Raw genomic sequence first — 19,097 nt, forward strand, 5'->3', positions numbered from 1 at the left:
AGTTTACTATTGAAAGAGAATGTAATAATCGATTAATTGGTCAAATATTAATACATTACATAACAGGAATTTTCCAAAATGTTTAAGAAAACTATATTCATTTTCTTCATTTAAAATGTATATATATATTTTTTTTTTTAATTTTATTAATACATGACTTCTTATACTAGTGGGCCTCCACCCTCACCTAGAAACACTCCATCCTACACAGTTTCAAGCTTCCTTTCCTCCCAACACTCCTCAACATCTCAATAATCCAGCAGTAGGCCTGGAGTTGAGACATTCCTGCTGATTTTTGCATTGCTGAATTAACATGTTTGTGTATATACAGCATTTGTAGGCATTGTCAAGTCCTAGCTTGCAGTACGTGAGACTCTGCTGTCTTTTACAGGGTGAGGGAGAGTCAGGTTCTCTTCCTGGCTGGAAAGACTAAGGGCTGTTTTTATGCTCCCCCGTACCTCGATGACTATGGAGAAACTGACCAAGGGCTCAGGTGAGAACTCAAACAAGATACTCAACATGCCTTGTAAAATTTGTGTATAAACCACTGTTTATCATTCTTTTTCTGTCCCAGACGGGGGAACCCTTTACACCTGTGCCACGAGCGCTACAGAAAGATTCAGAAGCTCTGGCGCCAGCACAGCATCACCGAGGAGATCGGTCATGCCCAGGAAGCTAATCAGACTCTGGTGGGCATTGACTGGCAGCACTTGTGATATCACTTCCTGAGAGGTCCTGGATTTTCTTGGCTAATGCCAAATCTAATCTAACCAGGGATCTGCACATTTACAGCAGAGGTTGCCACATCAATGCAGCCTCTTGCACACTCCTTTCCTTCGTTAAGTTTTTTTTTTCTTTTTTTTTTTCTTTTTTTTTTTCTTTTTCCTCTCCTTGAGTGGATGAACGCATGGCTTTTTTTTTCCCCTGTCTTTTTTGTGAGGTTCTTACCTCTCACTTTATTATTTGATTTAAATGGATATTTAAAAATAAAAGTTACAAAAAACATATTGCCAAGGTATTTAACTGCAAAATGAACTTTCTCCTGTAGCATAGGTTTCTCAAAGTAACTAAGACTGCAGAGAAAAGCTATTTAAGTTATGTCTTTCCCTGACACTCTTAACTTATTTTATGCTATTCAACTCAAGTATTGTTTACTGCACAGATGCAGTTCTCAGATTGCTTTAATATTGAATAATGCTGGTGTTCTCTCCAAGGCAAGCACAGTGTTCCTCAGTGACCCTTGGGTCTCAATAGTAGCCATAATGGAATGGCGCCATCTTCAGGTCATATGGCCTACTCCCTCTGTCCCCATTCCCTGTCGAGGCAATATCTCTGCTGAGGGCACCTAGCACCAGAATGTTCAGTGAAGCAAATATAAGCCAACCTGAGGAAATCTGGGAGCGCGTAAGTGTCACGTGTCCATCTGTGAGTGCCTGTTGTGTGTGTGCTTTGTGAGATTGTAAGGCCGGTGTGTTTATAGTGTGATGGATTTATACGGTTGTCTAAGAGAACAGAATGTTCCGAATTTAACACCATTGTCAATTTTGCAACCTATTTTTGTTAAATGTTATTTATGTGTAGCTTTGTGAAATTTCATCATGGCGGACCTCCACTTTGGGGAAATGTGTTTTGGATTTTGCTTTTGTGGTTGAGGAAGCTTATTACACCTACTGACTTAATGCGTGCGCGTGTGTGTGGTATCTGACATTTTAAGTCTTTGCGCTACAACAGCAGTTTTGTTTAAAAAAAAAAAAAAAAAAAAAAAAAACCGGTGTACTTGCTTAACATGTTGATCCCATGATCCTCTATGATAAGCAAAATCAGGGGACAACCCCTGTGATGGCCACTAAACCATTTCTTAACATCAACTTTACTAACAAATTACTAACGCTGGCAGATGTGAAATGACTTCCTGCCTAATGTGATGAAGAAAATTTAATTACAAGCCACCCTGATGTTATTAGCAGGAATTCTCGTGAAATGTCCAGGAAACACAAGGGTGCTAGGGCTAAATATAAATATATAAAATCATAACTCTGTTTAGGTGACAGCATTCTTAGAAGTTGTAATGATTCTGGAGCTTATTAACATGATGTTGAAAAGTGGTGCAATGCCCACTCAAACATTGTTTGTCCCAAGGCATGTGTAAGTGCTCACACACACAAAGTCTCAACAGGGTTCCCTGAGGTTTCTCACAATAAGCATATTTCCTGCATTGAGGTTTAATTGGAGTCTGAAATCAAAGACTTGCTTGTTAATATGTGAATTATTGTATAAATGGATACGTTGTACAATATTGTAAAACAAAAATAAAATAAGAAAAAGGAATGAGAGTTGAGTGTGTGTGGTTTTGTGTGTGTGATTTGCTTTTGTTCTGGGAATTATCCACGGCGTGTACAATTACAGCGTGGGTGAGTAGTGTAATCATATTGGTCAGTGCATGACTATCTCACATTATATCATATAATTGTACTGCCCACAGCTTCTCTCCAGTGTGCCCCAGTTCTGTCAGGTCCTTTTGCTCATACAGAAAACAAAGATGATTATAGGGTGATGGTGAAGCTCCAAACAGTTTGTAAGGAAATTAATCTTCATTTTGGTTGACGGTATTAACTACACTAGTAATGAAGTGGTAGTGCCATCTCAAGGGCTTCACTGCAGAATTGTAACAAAAAAAGTGTTTGTGTTAATACATTATTCTTGTCCCTATGTTTGACAGGTACAGATATTTTCTAAAAAATGATATTATCATGGAATATTTTTATTTATTTAATTAATTTTTTCCCTCTTTTTCCTTCTCACACCTCCACAGTGCCACAGGCTGATTGCCTCCATGCCACGCTGCATTAATGCAGGCATTAATGCAGTAATTCATGCAAAAGGAGCCCCGGCCAATTATTGAGTGCAATAATTATAAATTCTTTATTCTAATATTTTGAGATACTGGATTTTTTTATTTCTGTGAGCTGTAATCAAGATTAAAACAAAAAGGCTTCAAATATTTGACTTTGTGTAATGAATCTAGAATATATGAAAGTTCCACTTTTTGAATTGAATTGTGGGGGGAATGAACGTTTCCACAATATTAATTTTTTGAGATGCACCAGTATTTTGCAATTAATGTTACTAATTATCCGTGGTAATCCTGAAATGTAAATGGGATTGGTCTGGGGCTGTCGTGGAGAATGCAAAACATTTAAGGAAATTGATGTCTTGGGTATTTGGGTAAGTTTGATGCTGAATATGTGATCGTACGTGTACTGTGTTTCCTCAGTCAGCATTGGTGGATTTAACAGTTGTTGTTCATAACAGTCTAGTAAGCTTCCTGTGGAGAGATTTGTCTGTTCTGCTGGAGCTCCCAAGGTGCCTTTGTCCTGTATCTGCGTCAGAGTTACCTGTCCCTGATTTTGACCTGACCGAGGCGAAGCTCTATCAAAGCAGCTTACCTACACTCATCTACTCACCCACTGCTTATAGGCTTTATGGCTGAAGACAATTCAAGATGACAGATGCCTTCTTACTTTTCTGTCCTAAATGCCCATGGTCAGTGTTTTGGAAGTATGTCCTGCTAATAGTTATGGACAGAAAACCGACATTTAATGCCAAAACATGGTTTTGGCATTAAATGCTAAATGGTTACATATTCTTGGGTTGGTTGTTAATGACCAGAAGATTTCTATTTGGCATGAAAATGAATTTCCTTAGTTTTAACTGTTTAAAAAAAAGTGTCTTAAGAGGCACCCAGTGTTCCCTTAGGAGACACTTGACCATTCTTTATCCTATCACCTAAAGCTGAACAAGAAGTGTCCCAACATCTTTCCTCATCTTCCTTATGTTACTCAAACACCTTTGGATCTGACTGTTCCATCCTACATGTCTTTTAAAAAATAAAAAAAATTACTCTGGCCCTCACACCTCTACTCTGCACACTTTGTTTCTTCTGGAACTCAATTAATGGATCTTGTATGGTAGCACTACTTGTATTGTTCTCTGCTTGATATATCGCTTTGCTTGTATTTTCTCATTTGTAAGTCACTTTGGATAAAAGCATCTGCTAAATGAATAAATGTAAATGTACCTGAGAGCCTCTGGCAAAGAATAGCTATTGCAATTTTTTTTTTCATAGATGTGGTTAAATGATGTCATTTCAGAAAGTGTACTGAATAATAGAATAACAAAGCAGATACATCTGTTTAAACAGGTTTATCTTGCACACTTCTCTACATGTTCATTCCAAGTAATACTGTACAGTGAAAAGTTCAAATGCACAAAAAAAAGCTGCAATTACAAATGTAGTCACACAAAATACAACATAAACAGAACTGGTAATGGTTTGACAGCTCACCAAAGAGTGAGCTGTCAAACAGGCTGCTCTAAATCTTGACTGTCAAAATTATGTACAAAAATACTTGTCACCTTGCTCAGAGTCTAGCTGAGGTCTCAGACTTCACTGAGATACTTGACACAAGAGGATCACACATTAATGGGAATGCTGCATCATTCATTCCTTTATAATGAATTAATTTCAGTTCATCATGGGCCTGATTTTAATGGTCAAGCTGTGCTAGTGTTGCGCAGTTACTCAAACAGCAGTGTTTAAAAAGAACCTGGACACTAGTCAGAGGCCATATTTACTTCAAACCACACATAAATTGTCTTTCTTAATAATTATATAATGCAAGAATAGGTGAGAAAGGATATGTCTTAATGGTGTTAGCCTTTTGGACTTGGACAAGGTTGTGTGAGGGTCATCACCACTAGGTTTTTGGCCCTTCCTGAACCTTGGTTGGTTGGGAACAAGAGATTAGATTACATAAATATTTGTCTCTGAACCTCATTTTATCCCCCACATCCAATATATATCTTTTAAAATTAAACTCTATTTTATGTTATTTAAATATATATTTACATGTCAATATTTACATTTGTTTCAATTAGCGCTCAAAATATTTAATGGTTCATTAAGGATCTTTTACTTTTGTTCACTTCTGATTGTATGGCCCATCAGTACAATATAGTTACAAGTGTTGATGTGAATGCGTGTCTGTGTTTGTCGGAATTTGTTTTCCACAAAGAAGGGTATCTTTGATTCTCCTTATAGGATGGTTTTAGTTCCAGCTGTGTGTGTGAGCTGCTCAGCTGCTACTGGCAGCAACCTCAGCCCCCTCCACCTGGTTCTTTTTGCCAAGTGATTTTATGTTCTGCAGGACATCAGACACGGTTTCTTTCACACTCTTTTCCAGCAGCCAACCTTCACTCTCACTCTCTGGGTTCTCTGGGTTTGTCAGGGTCTCCAAAGAGGTTGTCAGGTATTTCAGTCCCACCATATCTGCAGCCTACAACACAGTTGAAAATACAAAAAAAAAATAAAAAAAATAGATTAAGTCTCTTTCAGTGTTTAATAGTTGTATGGTTATGTAAGTGGCTGTCCTACTTACTCATAATATCCTGGGTTAATCTCAGGATTCATTATATACTTATCTAAATATTTACCTGACCTCACATGATGTTACTATTTTTGACCAACACAACATTTTTCCACCTTCATCCACTTGGTCAACCTTTGATATGTTTATTCCAGGAAGAGTGTTTGGGGTTCTGGTGAAGCTTAAACTGTCTGAGATACAAGCACTTGTGGTCACATCGGTGCTTATGTAACCATAAACAGACTTCAGTCAATTTGCTGGTGATCTAAACACTATGTCAAGGGTTTTCAATTTTATCCACAAAGGGCTGGTGTGGCTGCAGGTTTTCATTCCAACCAAGCAGGAGCCACACCTGATTCCACTTGTCTAATCAGTTCATCTTGTAGTCCAATCAACTATCAAGTGTACCTAATATAATATTAGGTACAATAATATCCACAAATGGCTGTTTGTATAATAAGATTGAAGACTCCTTCCCTATGGCATGACGTTATAGTATGAATTTCATTCCTCAATGCCAGCTAGTCAATGTTTTATTCATTATTATGATGTTAGTATTTTGGTCAAGGGTTCACTGAAGTACCATATTTTCATTCACCTGCAAGACCATGACTAGCAGCACAAGAGCCCCAATGCTGTTCATCATCCCCCCATAGTAGGAGACCAGGGCTTCACGGCAGCCTCGAGTCCAGATATTTAGTTCTTCAGTGTGATGGTCATAGTCATAATGAGCCGAGTTATTGGTCAGATGGTGCTGGATGCAGGGCCGTGGAGAACCAGGGTTGCAGCAGCTAAAGGGAACGCTGTCCATAAGGTATTTACCTTCTACATTGCTTGTGATACGACTGTGGAAACATGAGAAACATACACTAAATAGTTATGTAAAGACCTGAATTATATATAACAATAACAATTAAAAAAAAACTGTATTACCCTATGAGAAGGTTATTAAATATTAGGCTTGGTACTGAGATGCAAAATATTATGAAAGTGAGTTATTGCATTATTTACAGCTAGGTGGCAAAAATGAAAGAAATGAGATTGTTGGAGAGCTCTTTCTAACATGTCAGTCCAAAATCTCTCATTGGTGTTTGCTTGGGCTGAGATCTGGTGACTGTGAAGGCCACAGCATATAATTTATATCATTTACATGCACTTAAACCATTCAGTGAACCCTCATGCCTTGTGCATGGGAACATTGTCATCCTGGATGAGACCATTCTCATCAGGACAGAAACTTTTCATCCTTCATTTGAAGTACGCAAGTGGGCCCAAACCGTGCCAGCAACATTCTTCTTCAATTTGTCACCTTTTCTGTATTTTAAAAATGGTTCCACAAGCTTGCAAATAATATAAAACATATCACATTGTTTGTCATAATTTTACTATAATGCATTACCTTGTGTTTTCAAATATTTTTTTCAAGTCACATTAGTGGAAGTTATTACATTTTAGATCTAATGACCTAATAAAAGTTACAAGTTTTTAAGTAAAGATTTGAAAATAATTCAGTCAAAATGTTTTTATTTATTGTGTGACATGAGCAGCTCTAAATCAGATCTATTGATAGAATCAACTGCAAGGCCATAGTAGGCTAATGTGCATTTAAGTATTTTGCATTTTATCATTGAAATTCTCCAGTCACAAAAATTATTCCTATTCTTTTTCATAGACTTGGCAAATATTTTTCATTCCTCTAGTTTACCTTTAACATAATCTGAAATGGACATTAAACTCTACTTTCTTGTAAATTATTGTCTGCAATGTCCTACCTATATCCTAGTTTATCAATTGTGGAAGGTAAAAGCACTCACTCTTTGACCTCATCATTGTTGAAGTCGAGGTACCGGTTGCTAACCCACTGGATCTCAAACCAGTCCCTAAAGTTGTTGTTGCCACAGCAACGGAATTCAATCTGGGTCATGTCCAGCGTCCTCTTCATGTAGCAACGTCCTGGGGTGTCTGTGTCTTTGTAGTATTTCATCCCATTTTTTAGACCTTCAGCCAGGGCAAAATGTAGAGAGATCTGCATCAGGAAGCAAAGCAGAGCCATGATGAAGAGGATGATGGAGAAGGCAAAGCATCCACACAGGTAATTCTTCATCATGGGCTTCCACTTGGAAAACTTAGCTGAATCAAGTGAGTCATGGCACACTTTGCCACCAAAAGCATTGATGCTGCAAGCAGCCAGGCCAACCAGGATGAGCAGATTGGGTACAAAATGACTCTCATTATTGTCCATCATCTCACTCCTTTTGCGAAGTTCAATCTTGAAGAAAAGCCCCATGCTAAAGATGAGGATCCCACCCATAACTGCGAGCCAGTACAGGAGCCACAGTCCCTGGGCCAGTTTGATCCGTTTGGGCAAGTCAAATTTTACAGCCCCCAGAGCCATGTTTTGTTCCTTGATTTGTTATCTGTCAAATATTCAGTCTGTTAGTAGAAGATTACTTGTCTCACTATCTGAAAAACTATCAAAAACTTGTACTTCACCAGCTTAATTGTGTATTCCATTCCAGAATAGTGCTGCCACAGATGCCATGCCAATAATTCCCCTCTTCATAATCATTCTGTCCACCCAAAACTCATGGAGGTCCATAGTTTTGGCAAGTAGAGGTCTCTACCAAGGACCAAAATTTGCATAAAATTGACCAAAATGTAACAGTGTCCCTTCCTGAAAAAAAGGTGGCCAGCTGAGGCATGAAGTGATTGAAGCAATGAGTTGCTCTACTTCATGCTAAACCCTTCTAATCAGCCTTGATCTCATTTTCAGCAGATGAACCTTGGGTTGTAATCCTTTATCTTTCTGTGTAATTGGTTAGTTGCTTTAGTTTCTCCTGCGAAACAGCACAGTGGGAGGGGAGTTACTCTGAGGAACCTTAGACTATTGCATACTCCATCATGTACACAAGACATGATATAGATGGGTGGTCTGAAAATAAAATGAGCAGAAATTCCATGAACACAGTAGAGTCCATATGTCAAAATTGTTTAATACTTTTGTGCTGTAGACATAGTCAATAGAATAGGATCGGCTCACCCTGAGCTGTCTTAGTTTCTTTTATTAAATGTAGGGACGGTTACATGGCCTCGGTTGGCTGTCATTCTCAGAGGACCCTGCCTAGAGTCACATCTCAATTCATATGCAGTGTTACTGTTTATCTGTCATGTACAAGTACAGTCATGTGAATACAGGTGTGTACAGTAGGTGTAGTCACATTTCCTTTTTCACATTCTATTTACTTGCTTGTCAAGGCAGACCTATGACTGGGCCCTAAAACATATCAAAGCCGTATACAATGATTATTCAAAATATTCTTTTCTGCCCTGTACAACATGGCCAACATGGAACCATGTGGTACTCCATGTAAAAAAAAAAAAAAAAAAAAAAAAAAAGTTTCAAGAATCAAAAACAGTAAACACACACATAAACATAAATGGTTTAAAGCTTATTGAAAATGCACTACAAGGAAAATTGTAGTGTACTATTTACATTATATTGGGGTGGCATGGTGGAACGGCAGCTAGTGGTGGTGCTTGACAGCTCTAAGATACTGTTTGATCTCAGTTTAATGCTTTTGTGGATTAGAAATACTGTATAATAGGTACTTTTACATTTAGTTGAAAGATTAAAGTCACTAAAACTATGTCTCAAAGCGCTGCTGCAGTGGGTGCTAGAAAAACAATTCCACATTGTTTTCCATTAGTAATAAAAGAGTGCCTTTATATCTTAAGTTATCAGTGCCAAACAATGCTTAAGGTATTTCACAGATTGTTGTTCATTAATTGCATTACTGCATAATTGTTTGCCTAGCAACTCCGTGGTTGGAGGTTCAAATCCCACCTCCACCCTGTGTGCACATAGCTTAAATGTTCTCCACTTACTTTGGGGGTTTCCTCCCCCAGACCAAGGACATGCATTGTATTTGGCATTTCTAAACCGTCCATAGTGTGTGATTGTACCCAATGTTGGGTTGGGACCCCTCCAGGCTCCCCACGGACCCTGTGTAGGTTAAGCGGTATGGAAAATTGATGGATGGATGGATTACTTGAATTAATCCTAATTAAAATGTGTTATAATTAATCCATTAATCCTGTTACAATTCATTCTTGTACATTTTGTTCATAATGTTTTAAACATTTAAAGATTTCCAGTAGACACAGACTTGCAATATAGGATACACTATTCACACTGTATGTGCTGTGTAACAGTACCATATGCCTGTTTTCATATGTATATATGATTTTGTATATACAGTCATGGGAAAAAATAAGTAAACCCCATGGAAATTGTTGGCTTTCTATTCATTGTATTTATTTATTTATTTATTTATTTATTTATTTATTTATTTATTTATTACATATTTGGACAAGCAAACATTTGATCCTCTTTGAAACACTGCCTATTAATAAAGGTGATACACTTTCTCAAATGACATAAAATTGACATTTTGTATTAATTTTCAAAATGTACAAAAAAAAAACAAAAACAAAAAAAAACAGATCAGTCACATGGTAAGTACACCACTACATTTATTTACCTTCAAATCCATAAAATCAGGTGTTCAAGATTGGGTGCCAGTGATTATAACCTGCTTAGGGAGTGCAGGTGGAATCTGTCTTATTTATACCACTCCCATATCTAGTGTCTGGTGTTCGCTTTGTTATTGAAGTGTGTGGTGTCATCATGCCAAGATCTAAAGAGGTCTTTAAGGCCTTCAGGAAAAAAGGTTGTGGATGCCTATGAGTCTGTCAAGGGACTTAAAAATATGTACAAATTATTTGAATCATTCCTCTGTAAGGAAAATAATCTACAAATGGCACAGATTTCAAATGACTGCCAATTTGTCCAGGACTGGGGGCCCAGCAAATTCAGCCCAACAACAGACAAAGAAGTCTCGAACAACCCAAAAATTTAATCACAGGATCTGCTAGTAAGGCTAGCAACTGTTTGTGTTAAAGTGCACGCTTCTACAATTTGCACAAATGGGAGCCGTGCCATGCACGTGGTGGCTTAGTGGTTAGCATGTTTGCCTCACACCCCCAGGGTCGGGGGTTTGATTCCTGCAGTGACCCTGTGTGTGCGGAGCTTACATGTTCTCCCTGTGCTGCGGGGGTTTCCTCCGGTTTCCTCCCCCAGTCCAAATACATGCGTGGTAGGCTGATTGGCATGTCCGTGGTGTGTGAATGTGTATGTGATTGGGCCCTGTGATGGATTGGCACCCTGTCCAGGGTGTACACCTTGTGCCCCATGCTCCCTGGGATAGGCTCCAGGTTTCCCCATGACCCTGAAGGAAGGATAAGCGATATAGAAGATGGATGGATGGATGGGAGACATGCCAGGAAAAAGCCTTTGCAAGACTACAGTTTTCCAATGAGCATACAGGTAAAGACCAGGCCTTTTGGAATAATATTCTCTGGACAGATGAATCGAAGATAGAGTTGTTTGGCCACAGTAACAGCAGACATGTTCGGCGCAGACCAAAGACAGCTTTTCAGGAGAAGCACCTCATACCAACTGTGAAGCAAGGTGGTGGAAATGTTATGGTTTGGGGTTGCTTCGCTGCCTCAGGGACTGGACAGCTTGCATTCATTGATTAAACTATGAATTCTGCATCATCTGAAAGTGTGCTTGAAGATAATGTGAAGCCATCTGTCCGAAAGTTAAAGTTAGACCGAAAGTGGACCTTTCAACAGGATAATGATCCTAAGCACACTAGCAAATCCACCAAGGAATGGCTTAAAACAAAAGAAATGGAGGGTTATGGAATAGCCTAGTCAAAGCCTGTATTTGAATCCCATTCAAATGTTATTGGGGGATTTGAAATGGACAGTACATGAAGGAAAACCTGGTCAAAAATTCCAGAAAAGCCTGGTGGGCAATTATGCAAAACACCTATAAGAAGTTATTTCTACTAAAGGGGGCAATACTAGCTTCTGAGGCCAATGGTGTACTTACATTTTCAACAGAAGAATATCATATTCTGTTTAATAAATGATTGAAAAAGCTCATTTTCCTTGTTGTTTTGTTCAAGTACATCAACTTTATTAATAGTCACTGTTTCAAAAATGTTTGCTTGTCCCAATATGTCAAAAAACGCCAATTTCCATGAGGTGTACTTATTTTTTCACACGACATTGGGTATATGCATGGTGTAATGGCAGAGAGAATACACATGCAATTTTTTTTTTTTTTTTTTGGTCTGTAAACAACAACAACAAAGAGGTTAGGTCTTGGCAATGTACCAAACTACAAATCATTAAACAGCATGACTTGCACCATGAATACAGATATATTTTGTTCAAGGACGGCTTATTTGAATGTGACCTTGAGATCAAGGCTTCAGTGTTGGCTGATGAGCTGAACTACACAGTTACACTTGCACTCAGTAAGCCTGTTGTTCTCATGCAGTATATAAGTAATGAAACATGAATGGGATGACAGAAAGAGGTAGGGGGAGGCTAAAGTCTTTTGATGGCTTGAATTGACTTCATCATTTTAGATGAAAGGATGCTGTGTGTCTCCTGACCTGGCTGTATATTGAGGAGTATATTATTGCAGGACCGTTTTGTGAGCAGCTGCAGCTCTACAGTGTTGGTTTTGTGTGGGAACCAAATTGCATTGCACTACCCCTATAATTGGCATGCTGTGGTCACATGTGACAAGATTAGAGAGGGAGCAATAGGATTTTGCTGACTTACTGTCTCATCCGTTTAGGAGAATGCAGTGCAACTGGAAGGGTCACACGCACTGCATTTGCCTTGGCAACAGCAGGGGGAGGCTGAAAATACACTGCTTCATATGATGTTCTGTGTGAGAAGCTGATGCGACTGTACTTTGCAAAGTAGCAACTATAATCAAAATACAGTGAATATAAAAAAAGTCTATACACCCCTATTAAAATGGCAGGTTTTTGCCATGTAAAGAAATGAAACAAACATAAATCATGTCAGAAACTTTTCCAGGTTTATTATGAAATTGCAAGTGACAAACAACTGGATATGTTTCAGGACAAAAAAAATAAAACTAAAAAACAAAAGTATGCACATCCTTTTATAATTGGAAATGTGTTCAGGATCAACCAGTTACACTCGTTAAGTACTAATTAGTATAAACCTGCCATCAATTAAAGTTACTGATTAACCCCAAATAAAGTACAGCTGTTCCTATAGGATTCTCCTGACATCTTCTTGGTAACATCGAATTGGAAAAGCCATGAGCTGCAAAGAGCTTACAAAGCAATAAGTGGAGAAAATATGGCACGACCGTGAGACCGCTAAGAACAGGACGTCCCGCTAAAATTGATGAAGATCAGGAGAAAACTGTTCCGGGAGACTGCCAAGAGGCCTACCGCAACAGTAAAAGTATAGCAGCAATGTCTAGCAAGTACTGGTTGCTCCCTACAACAATCTCGCAGATTCTTCATATGTCTGGGCTACGGGGTAGGGTGGCACGCTGGAAGCCTCCCCCCTCTTTTTTTGTAAACCAAAAAACAACAGCCAAGCCCGGCAAAAGTTTGCAAAAAAAAAATATATATATAAATAAATAAACAAATACATCAAATCTCACAAAATCATGTGGAATAATGTATTATGTTCTTATGAGACCAAAACGTTTTGGCCATAATACCAAAAGATGTGTTTGGAGTAGAAAAAACCCCCACAGCACATCCCAAAAGGTCATCCCCATGGGGAAGCATGCTGCTGGCAGCATCATGCTTTGGGGCTGTTTTTCTTCAGCTGGAACTGGGGCTTTAATCGGGTGGAAGAAATAATGAATGGCACCAAATACCAGTCAATTTTGGTGCAAAAACTTAAGTCTTCTGTTAAAACACTTAAGATGAACAGGAATTTCACCTTTCAGCATGACATCACCCCAAAGCACTTCGCCAGATCAACAAAGGAATGGCTTCACCAAAACAATTTCAAGGCTTTGGAATGGCCTAGCCAGAGTCCAGCCCTAAATCCAATTAAAAATCTGTGGGGTGTCCTGAAGAGGGCTGTGCACAGGAGATGCCCAGCCATGACACATGACTGAGTTAGAATGCTTTTGCATGGAAGAATGGCAAGATGTCAGGATGATTGACTCTTACCCAAAAAGACTGAATGCTATGATAAACTCTAAAGGTTCTTCAACTAAGTATTAGTTTAGGGGTGTGCACACCAGATTATTGTACATTTATTATTTTTAATTTAATTTATTTATTTCACTTTAATTTATAGGGTGCAATTTCACAATAAAAGTAAAAGAGCTTCTGACATGTTTTTTCTTGGTTTCATTTTTTTTTTTTTTTTTTTTTTTTACATCACAAAAACCTTCCATTTTAACAAGGGGTGTAGACATTTTATATCCAGTGTAGCTTTAGCTCAAGTTTCAGAGTTACCATTTGGTTTAAGTGAACAGCAGTTCGTGTTGGTGCCTGACAGCTCTAAAATCCTAAATTCAATCTAGATCTTAATTTGCTGTTGGTCTAGTGTTTTTGCATGTTCTTTCTGCATCCATGTGGGCGTCCCATACAAGGTGTACACATGCTTTGTGCCCAGTGTTTATGGGATAATGTCTGTATCAACCATGACCCTAAATAAAATAAAAGAATAAATAAATATAAGTGTGAAACCAGCCACGACACGAGTCCAAGTGATCAGCTCTTCCAAATGTGCTTAGATCCAGACAGGATTTTTCTTTCTCTAGCAGCCAAACACCGAGAAGAGCATACAATGAAACAGTAGCATAGTGAGTTATACTGACATCTTGTGGTATGCTAAAGTTTACTAAGCTCTGCTGCAGACTCTGGACCTGAGAGAAAAGCCACAAGAACAGAACATTCATTCATGTGTTCATCTTTAGTAAGCGCTTCATCCAGGTCAGCGTTGTGGGGAATCCAGAGCCTCTTGCGGGAACACTGGGCATGTAGAGGGAAAACACCCTGGACGGGGTCCAGTCCATCACACCTATTTAGTGTTTTTGGGAGGTGGGAGGAAACCAAAGAGCCCAGAGGAAACCCACACAGATATGAGGAGAACATGTACAGAAACTCCACACAGACAGTAACCTGAGCTCAGGAGTGAATCTGGGCAATGCCACCCCAGAACATTTAATAGTTGCAGCCTCTCAGCTCCAGATCCCCAGTTCAATTCTGCTCCTACAGAAAAGTCACACCACATTTATTTACATGTGAAATTGAATTTTATATGGTTTTTAAACACTTCACATTTTTCACATGTGGACTTAACACATTCATTTATTTCAGATGTAATTTTTACACATGCTATGATCATATATTGTTCACGTGTGAAATGTATGTGATCTTTCTGTGTAGATGAACTTATGACGGTCTTTGCAGAGTTTCTCCCCTGTCCATGCCGGTTTCCTTGAGGTTCTACTTCTATTTTCACAAATAGATTTTATTTTACACAAGAGTCATTTATTTTTTAACATTTAATTTTGACGAAATTCATTTATTTTCACATCATTTTAATTTTCTTTCTTGCTTGCTTGCTTGTCATTTACACAGTTCATAAAGATGAGCCCAGGTGACTGTGCAGAGTTTCAGATGTTCTCCCTGTGTCCATGTGGGTTTCCTCCGGCTATGGTAAATTGCCCCAGGTGTGAATGCCTGCCCTGAAGTAGATTTTCTTCATGCCTTTGCACAGATGCCCAGAGTTCCAGTTACACAAGATGAATGAATGATTTTTTGTTTTTCCTTTAAAGCTTGACGTCTCCTGTCCAAAACGTAATTATGTGCAATCAACATTTTTTTTCACTTCTTAAATCCTTGGCCAAACAACAGACCATCTTGATCAGCAAGAAACAAAACAGAGGAAGAGTAACATTTAAAAGACATCCTGTGTGTCTCTCGCTGTGGGACATGGATGGTTGGAGTTCATTTGGACAGAACTGAAGTTTTGTTCTGCAGGCCACCCTCTGAGCACAGAGCATACATCTGGTCATACCTTGTGGGATTGGCTTTTTTTAGTCAGGCAAATCAACAGGCCGTTGACATTGTCTGTGTGTAATTAGGTATAGCGTTTGGATTCACGCTCACTTCAAAGAGCAGCAGTCTCTACAGAGGCCATTATTTTTCTTCCTTGTGATGGCTCTTTAACAGATGCCACATGTTCATCCTTTGCTCTTGGTGTTCAGGAGGTGCTTATGAGAGTTTAGAACAGACAGGGGCAGTGTGCTGCTACTTTAGCCTCTTCCGGAAAAAAATCTTCTCAAGCTCGAAGTATGTCTCTTAGTCATCTCTTCCCAGTTTTCTCAAAAATGTTGAACCATCAATTCTGTTCCTGTCTTTTCTAATAAATTCTTCCTTAGTTGCTCTGACTTATGTGTGCCAGAGAGAGAAAAATAATGATGAACAGATAGTGGAAGCTAGAGGGAAGGTTGCTTCACAAACAAATACACACATACAGACATGGGCAAAAATCCTATAGCAAGCCTAAAGGCATAAATATGCTGGTGGCTCACTGGAAGCAGATGTGTGATGTATATTTTTTACAGGCTGGTAGTTTGGGTCTATTCTTCCCCTGTCTTCCTTAATGTCCAAGCAACTAACCATCTCTTCACTGATTTGTTTTACTCTTCTCAGTGGGCTTCCAGTGAGAAACCTATTGGAAAACATGCATCTTCTATCAATTTTATGAGTGACAAAATGACAAAATCATATTTTGTGCCAGAATGGACAGGTACATAATGCTGTGCAGTCTACAATGTCTTGGCAATTTAAGGACTTGGCCTTATATAGTGAAACTATAAAATTAGATGCTTTGATGGATGTAGCATGAGAGAGAGAGAGAGAGATAAAGCAGAATTTTAAAAGACCTTTATACTATATAAAACGCCTTTATAAAACTTGTCCTATCAATTCTCACTTTGTTAAAAAAAAACAAATAAATATAAATAATAAGAAAATAAAAAGAGAGAGATTGACAAAGAGAGATACACAGAGAAACAGAGTGAGAGAAAAGGGGGGGGGGTGTGCCTTTTACTGACGACATCTCCAACCTTCAGACGACTCACTCACTCTCACACACACACATACACACACACACACACAAGTATAAGAGTGGAGAGCTCTGGGTGACAGGCTGACAGGAGGAAAAGGCTCATTATTTAATCAATAGAATTGCATCAATTTAGGGAAAATTTGTCTCCAGTGAAAACAAACGGTTGACCAGTAAAGAACAGAGTCACGCTTTTGTGTGAGAACACACATGTTAAATGATTATGGGTAGGTAGGCTTGGCTTGGGTTGCGTGTATGAGTGTGTGAGTGAGTTACTTCAGAACTGAATTGACATGTGGAGAGAAAAGTGATTTCTCAGTAATGTGAGGCATTTTTACATGGCTTTCACAGACTTTTGAGCAACCAAAATCTGTGCAGGAAATCCATTTCTAAAAGACATGGTGAAATGAAATGTGGAATTTCAGGGAGTGTTTTTAGACACAGACTAAACCCAGACTTGGATTAAATTAAATGAATAGATCAGTGAACATCCTTAATTCGTTAAAATAAATTTTATATATATATATAAAATTGGTCAAAGAAATCTGTTTTATGCTTATGGCTTTATTGAATTAGCCGACAGCTGTGAAGAACTGAGTTGCCATTTTGGTTTGTGAGCTGAGCATAACCTATGCATTCTTATCATGAAAGCCGATAGGCTCATATCAGCTGCAGGTGCTGACCCAGTAGGTTAAAATGCTGGGATGAACACTGAATAGGATGTTTTGTGCTATGATTTTGCATCTAAAGAGAATGGGTCTAGTAAGAGGAATTTGCAGTGAAAAATGAAATGTTAGAACATTTGTGATTGTCATCAGATTCTTCAAATCTCAACTCTCTCTCTCTATATGCACAGTACTGTGCAAAAGTCTGTGGCTGGTTCTGAAAGATGCTCAGTAAATCTTACCAGCTGATTTCCTTATAAAACTGCACAAATTGTATCTGAGAATGCTCAATTTTTTTTTTTAAACAAAAGGTCATCACACCAAATATTGACTTCATTTAATTTATTTATATTTACTGCTCTTTATAGCATTTTGTTAAATGTAGACACATTTACATACACATACAACATACAACTTTGTAGGCACCAGAGCAATCTGTAGCATTTCAAGACTTTCGTACAGTACTGTATACACATTCATGTAAAAAATAATTACATCCACGGAAATTGTCAGCTTTTTTTTACTTATTTGGACAAGCAAACATTTGATCATCTGTGAAACAGTGCCTATTAATAAAGTTGATATACTTGAACAAAACTGCAAGGAAAATCGGCTTTCAATCATTTATTCAACAGAAATATCAACAGATGTGATATTCTTCTTTGGCAAAAGTAGGTACACCCTTGTCCTCAGAAGCTAGTATTGCCCCCTTTAGCAGAAATAACTTCTTGTAGGTTTGCTGGAATTTTTGACCACTCTTCCATGCAATATTCTTTCAGTTGCAAAATGTTTGAGAGTTTTCTTGCATGTACTGCCCATTTCAAATCCCCCACAACACTTCAATGGGATTCAAATCCAAGCTTTGACTAGGCCATTTCCATCCATCCATCCATCCATCTATACCGCTTATCCTTTTCAGGGTCACAGGGAACCTGGAGCCTATCCCAGGGAGCATCGGGCACAAGGCGGGGTACACCCTGGACAGGGTGCCAATCCATCGCAGGGCACAATCACATATGCACACACCTTCATACACTATGGACACTTTAGACATGCCAATCAACCTATCATGCATGTCTTTGGACTGGTGGAGGAAACTGGAGTACCCGGAGGAAACCCCCGCAGCACAGGGAGAACATGCAAACTCCGCACACACAGGGCCATGGTGGGAATCGAATCCCTGACCCTGGAGGTGTGAGGCGAACGTGCTAACCACTAAGCCACTGTGCGCTAGGCCATTTCTTAACCTGGATTAGGTGGAGCCATTCCTTGGTGGAAAGGTCCACTTTCAGACAGATGGCCTCACAATTATCTTTAAGCACTCTTTGAAATGGTGCAGAATTCATAGTTGAATCAATGAATGCAAGCCGTCCAGTCCCTGAGGCAGCAAAGCAACCCCAAACCATAACATTTCCACCACCGTGCTTCAAAGTCAAATTCAATGCTTCCTCAATTTACACATCCGATCATCACTTGGTATCCTTTACCATCACCCTCCCTATCCTGACTAAAACCAGCTATCAATACCTCTCTCCTACCTGTCAACCTCCATTTTATCTCTCCTTCCTCCATAGCTTCTTTCACCCTATCATCCCTTCCAGACCCCAACTCCTTTTCCTCCCTACCATTGCATTTAGCTACAGACACATTCCTCTCCTCACTTTCCCCATCCATGGACCTCCTCTGCCCTCTATCCTCTAAAGCTAGGAAGCTTTCTTACCCTGTTTCTAGGCTGTCAAATGTGTCATGCAGCAATTGGAGAGAACTAAAAACAGCAGAGAGAAAGTTGAAGAAATCACAACTCTACACAGATCTTGCCTCTTACCATGCTCTCCTGTTCAAATTATCATCTTAAGTGACTTCTGCTAAGATTGCCTTCTACAAGGAAAAGCTGGAAACTTCTGCGCAAGACCTTTGCAAGCTCCACAACATCTTTTCTTCACTACTCAACCCACTAGCTCCCCCTGCTCCATTCTCCCTGACTGCTGAAGACTTTGCC

The 19,097-nt window shown here is 39.0% G+C and overlaps 2 protein-coding genes across 6 annotated transcripts in view; one reads left to right on the forward strand and one right to left on the reverse strand.

Annotated features, from left to right (window-relative positions):
* ubr2 (ubiquitin protein ligase E3 component n-recognin 2) overlaps window positions 1-2,331 on the forward strand; it is a 36,886-nt gene extending 34,555 nt beyond the window's left edge. For all 5 annotated transcript variants that reach the window (XM_053620789.1, XM_053620791.1, XM_053620793.1 and 2 more), the window contains exons 46-47: window positions 392-493; window positions 575-2,331. In XM_053620789.1, coding sequence (XP_053476764.1) covers window positions 392-493; window positions 575-716 — 244 coding nt within the window. In that variant the 3' untranslated portion in view covers window positions 717-2,331. The remainder of the gene's footprint in view (window positions 1-391; window positions 494-574) is intronic.
* Window positions 2,332-4,546: 2,215 nt separating this feature from the next.
* On the reverse strand, window positions 4,547-8,046 carry prph2b (peripherin 2b (retinal degeneration, slow)). The gene is made up of 3 exons (XM_053620794.1): window positions 7,241-8,046; window positions 6,025-6,271; window positions 4,547-5,336 (listed from the first exon to the last, which is right to left on the reverse strand). The coding sequence occupies exons 1-3, from the start codon at window positions 7,819-7,821 to the stop codon at window positions 5,136-5,138; spliced, it is 1,029 nt and encodes a 342-aa protein (XP_053476769.1). The 5' UTR covers window positions 7,822-8,046; the 3' UTR covers window positions 4,547-5,135.
* Between the last annotated feature and the right edge of the window lie 11,051 nt (window positions 8,047-19,097).

Source organism: Ictalurus furcatus, chromosome 3, assembly GCF_023375685.1.
Source record: "Ictalurus furcatus strain D&B chromosome 3, Billie_1.0, whole genome shotgun sequence".
Taxonomy (NCBI): Eukaryota; Metazoa; Chordata; class Actinopteri; order Siluriformes; family Ictaluridae; genus Ictalurus; species Ictalurus furcatus.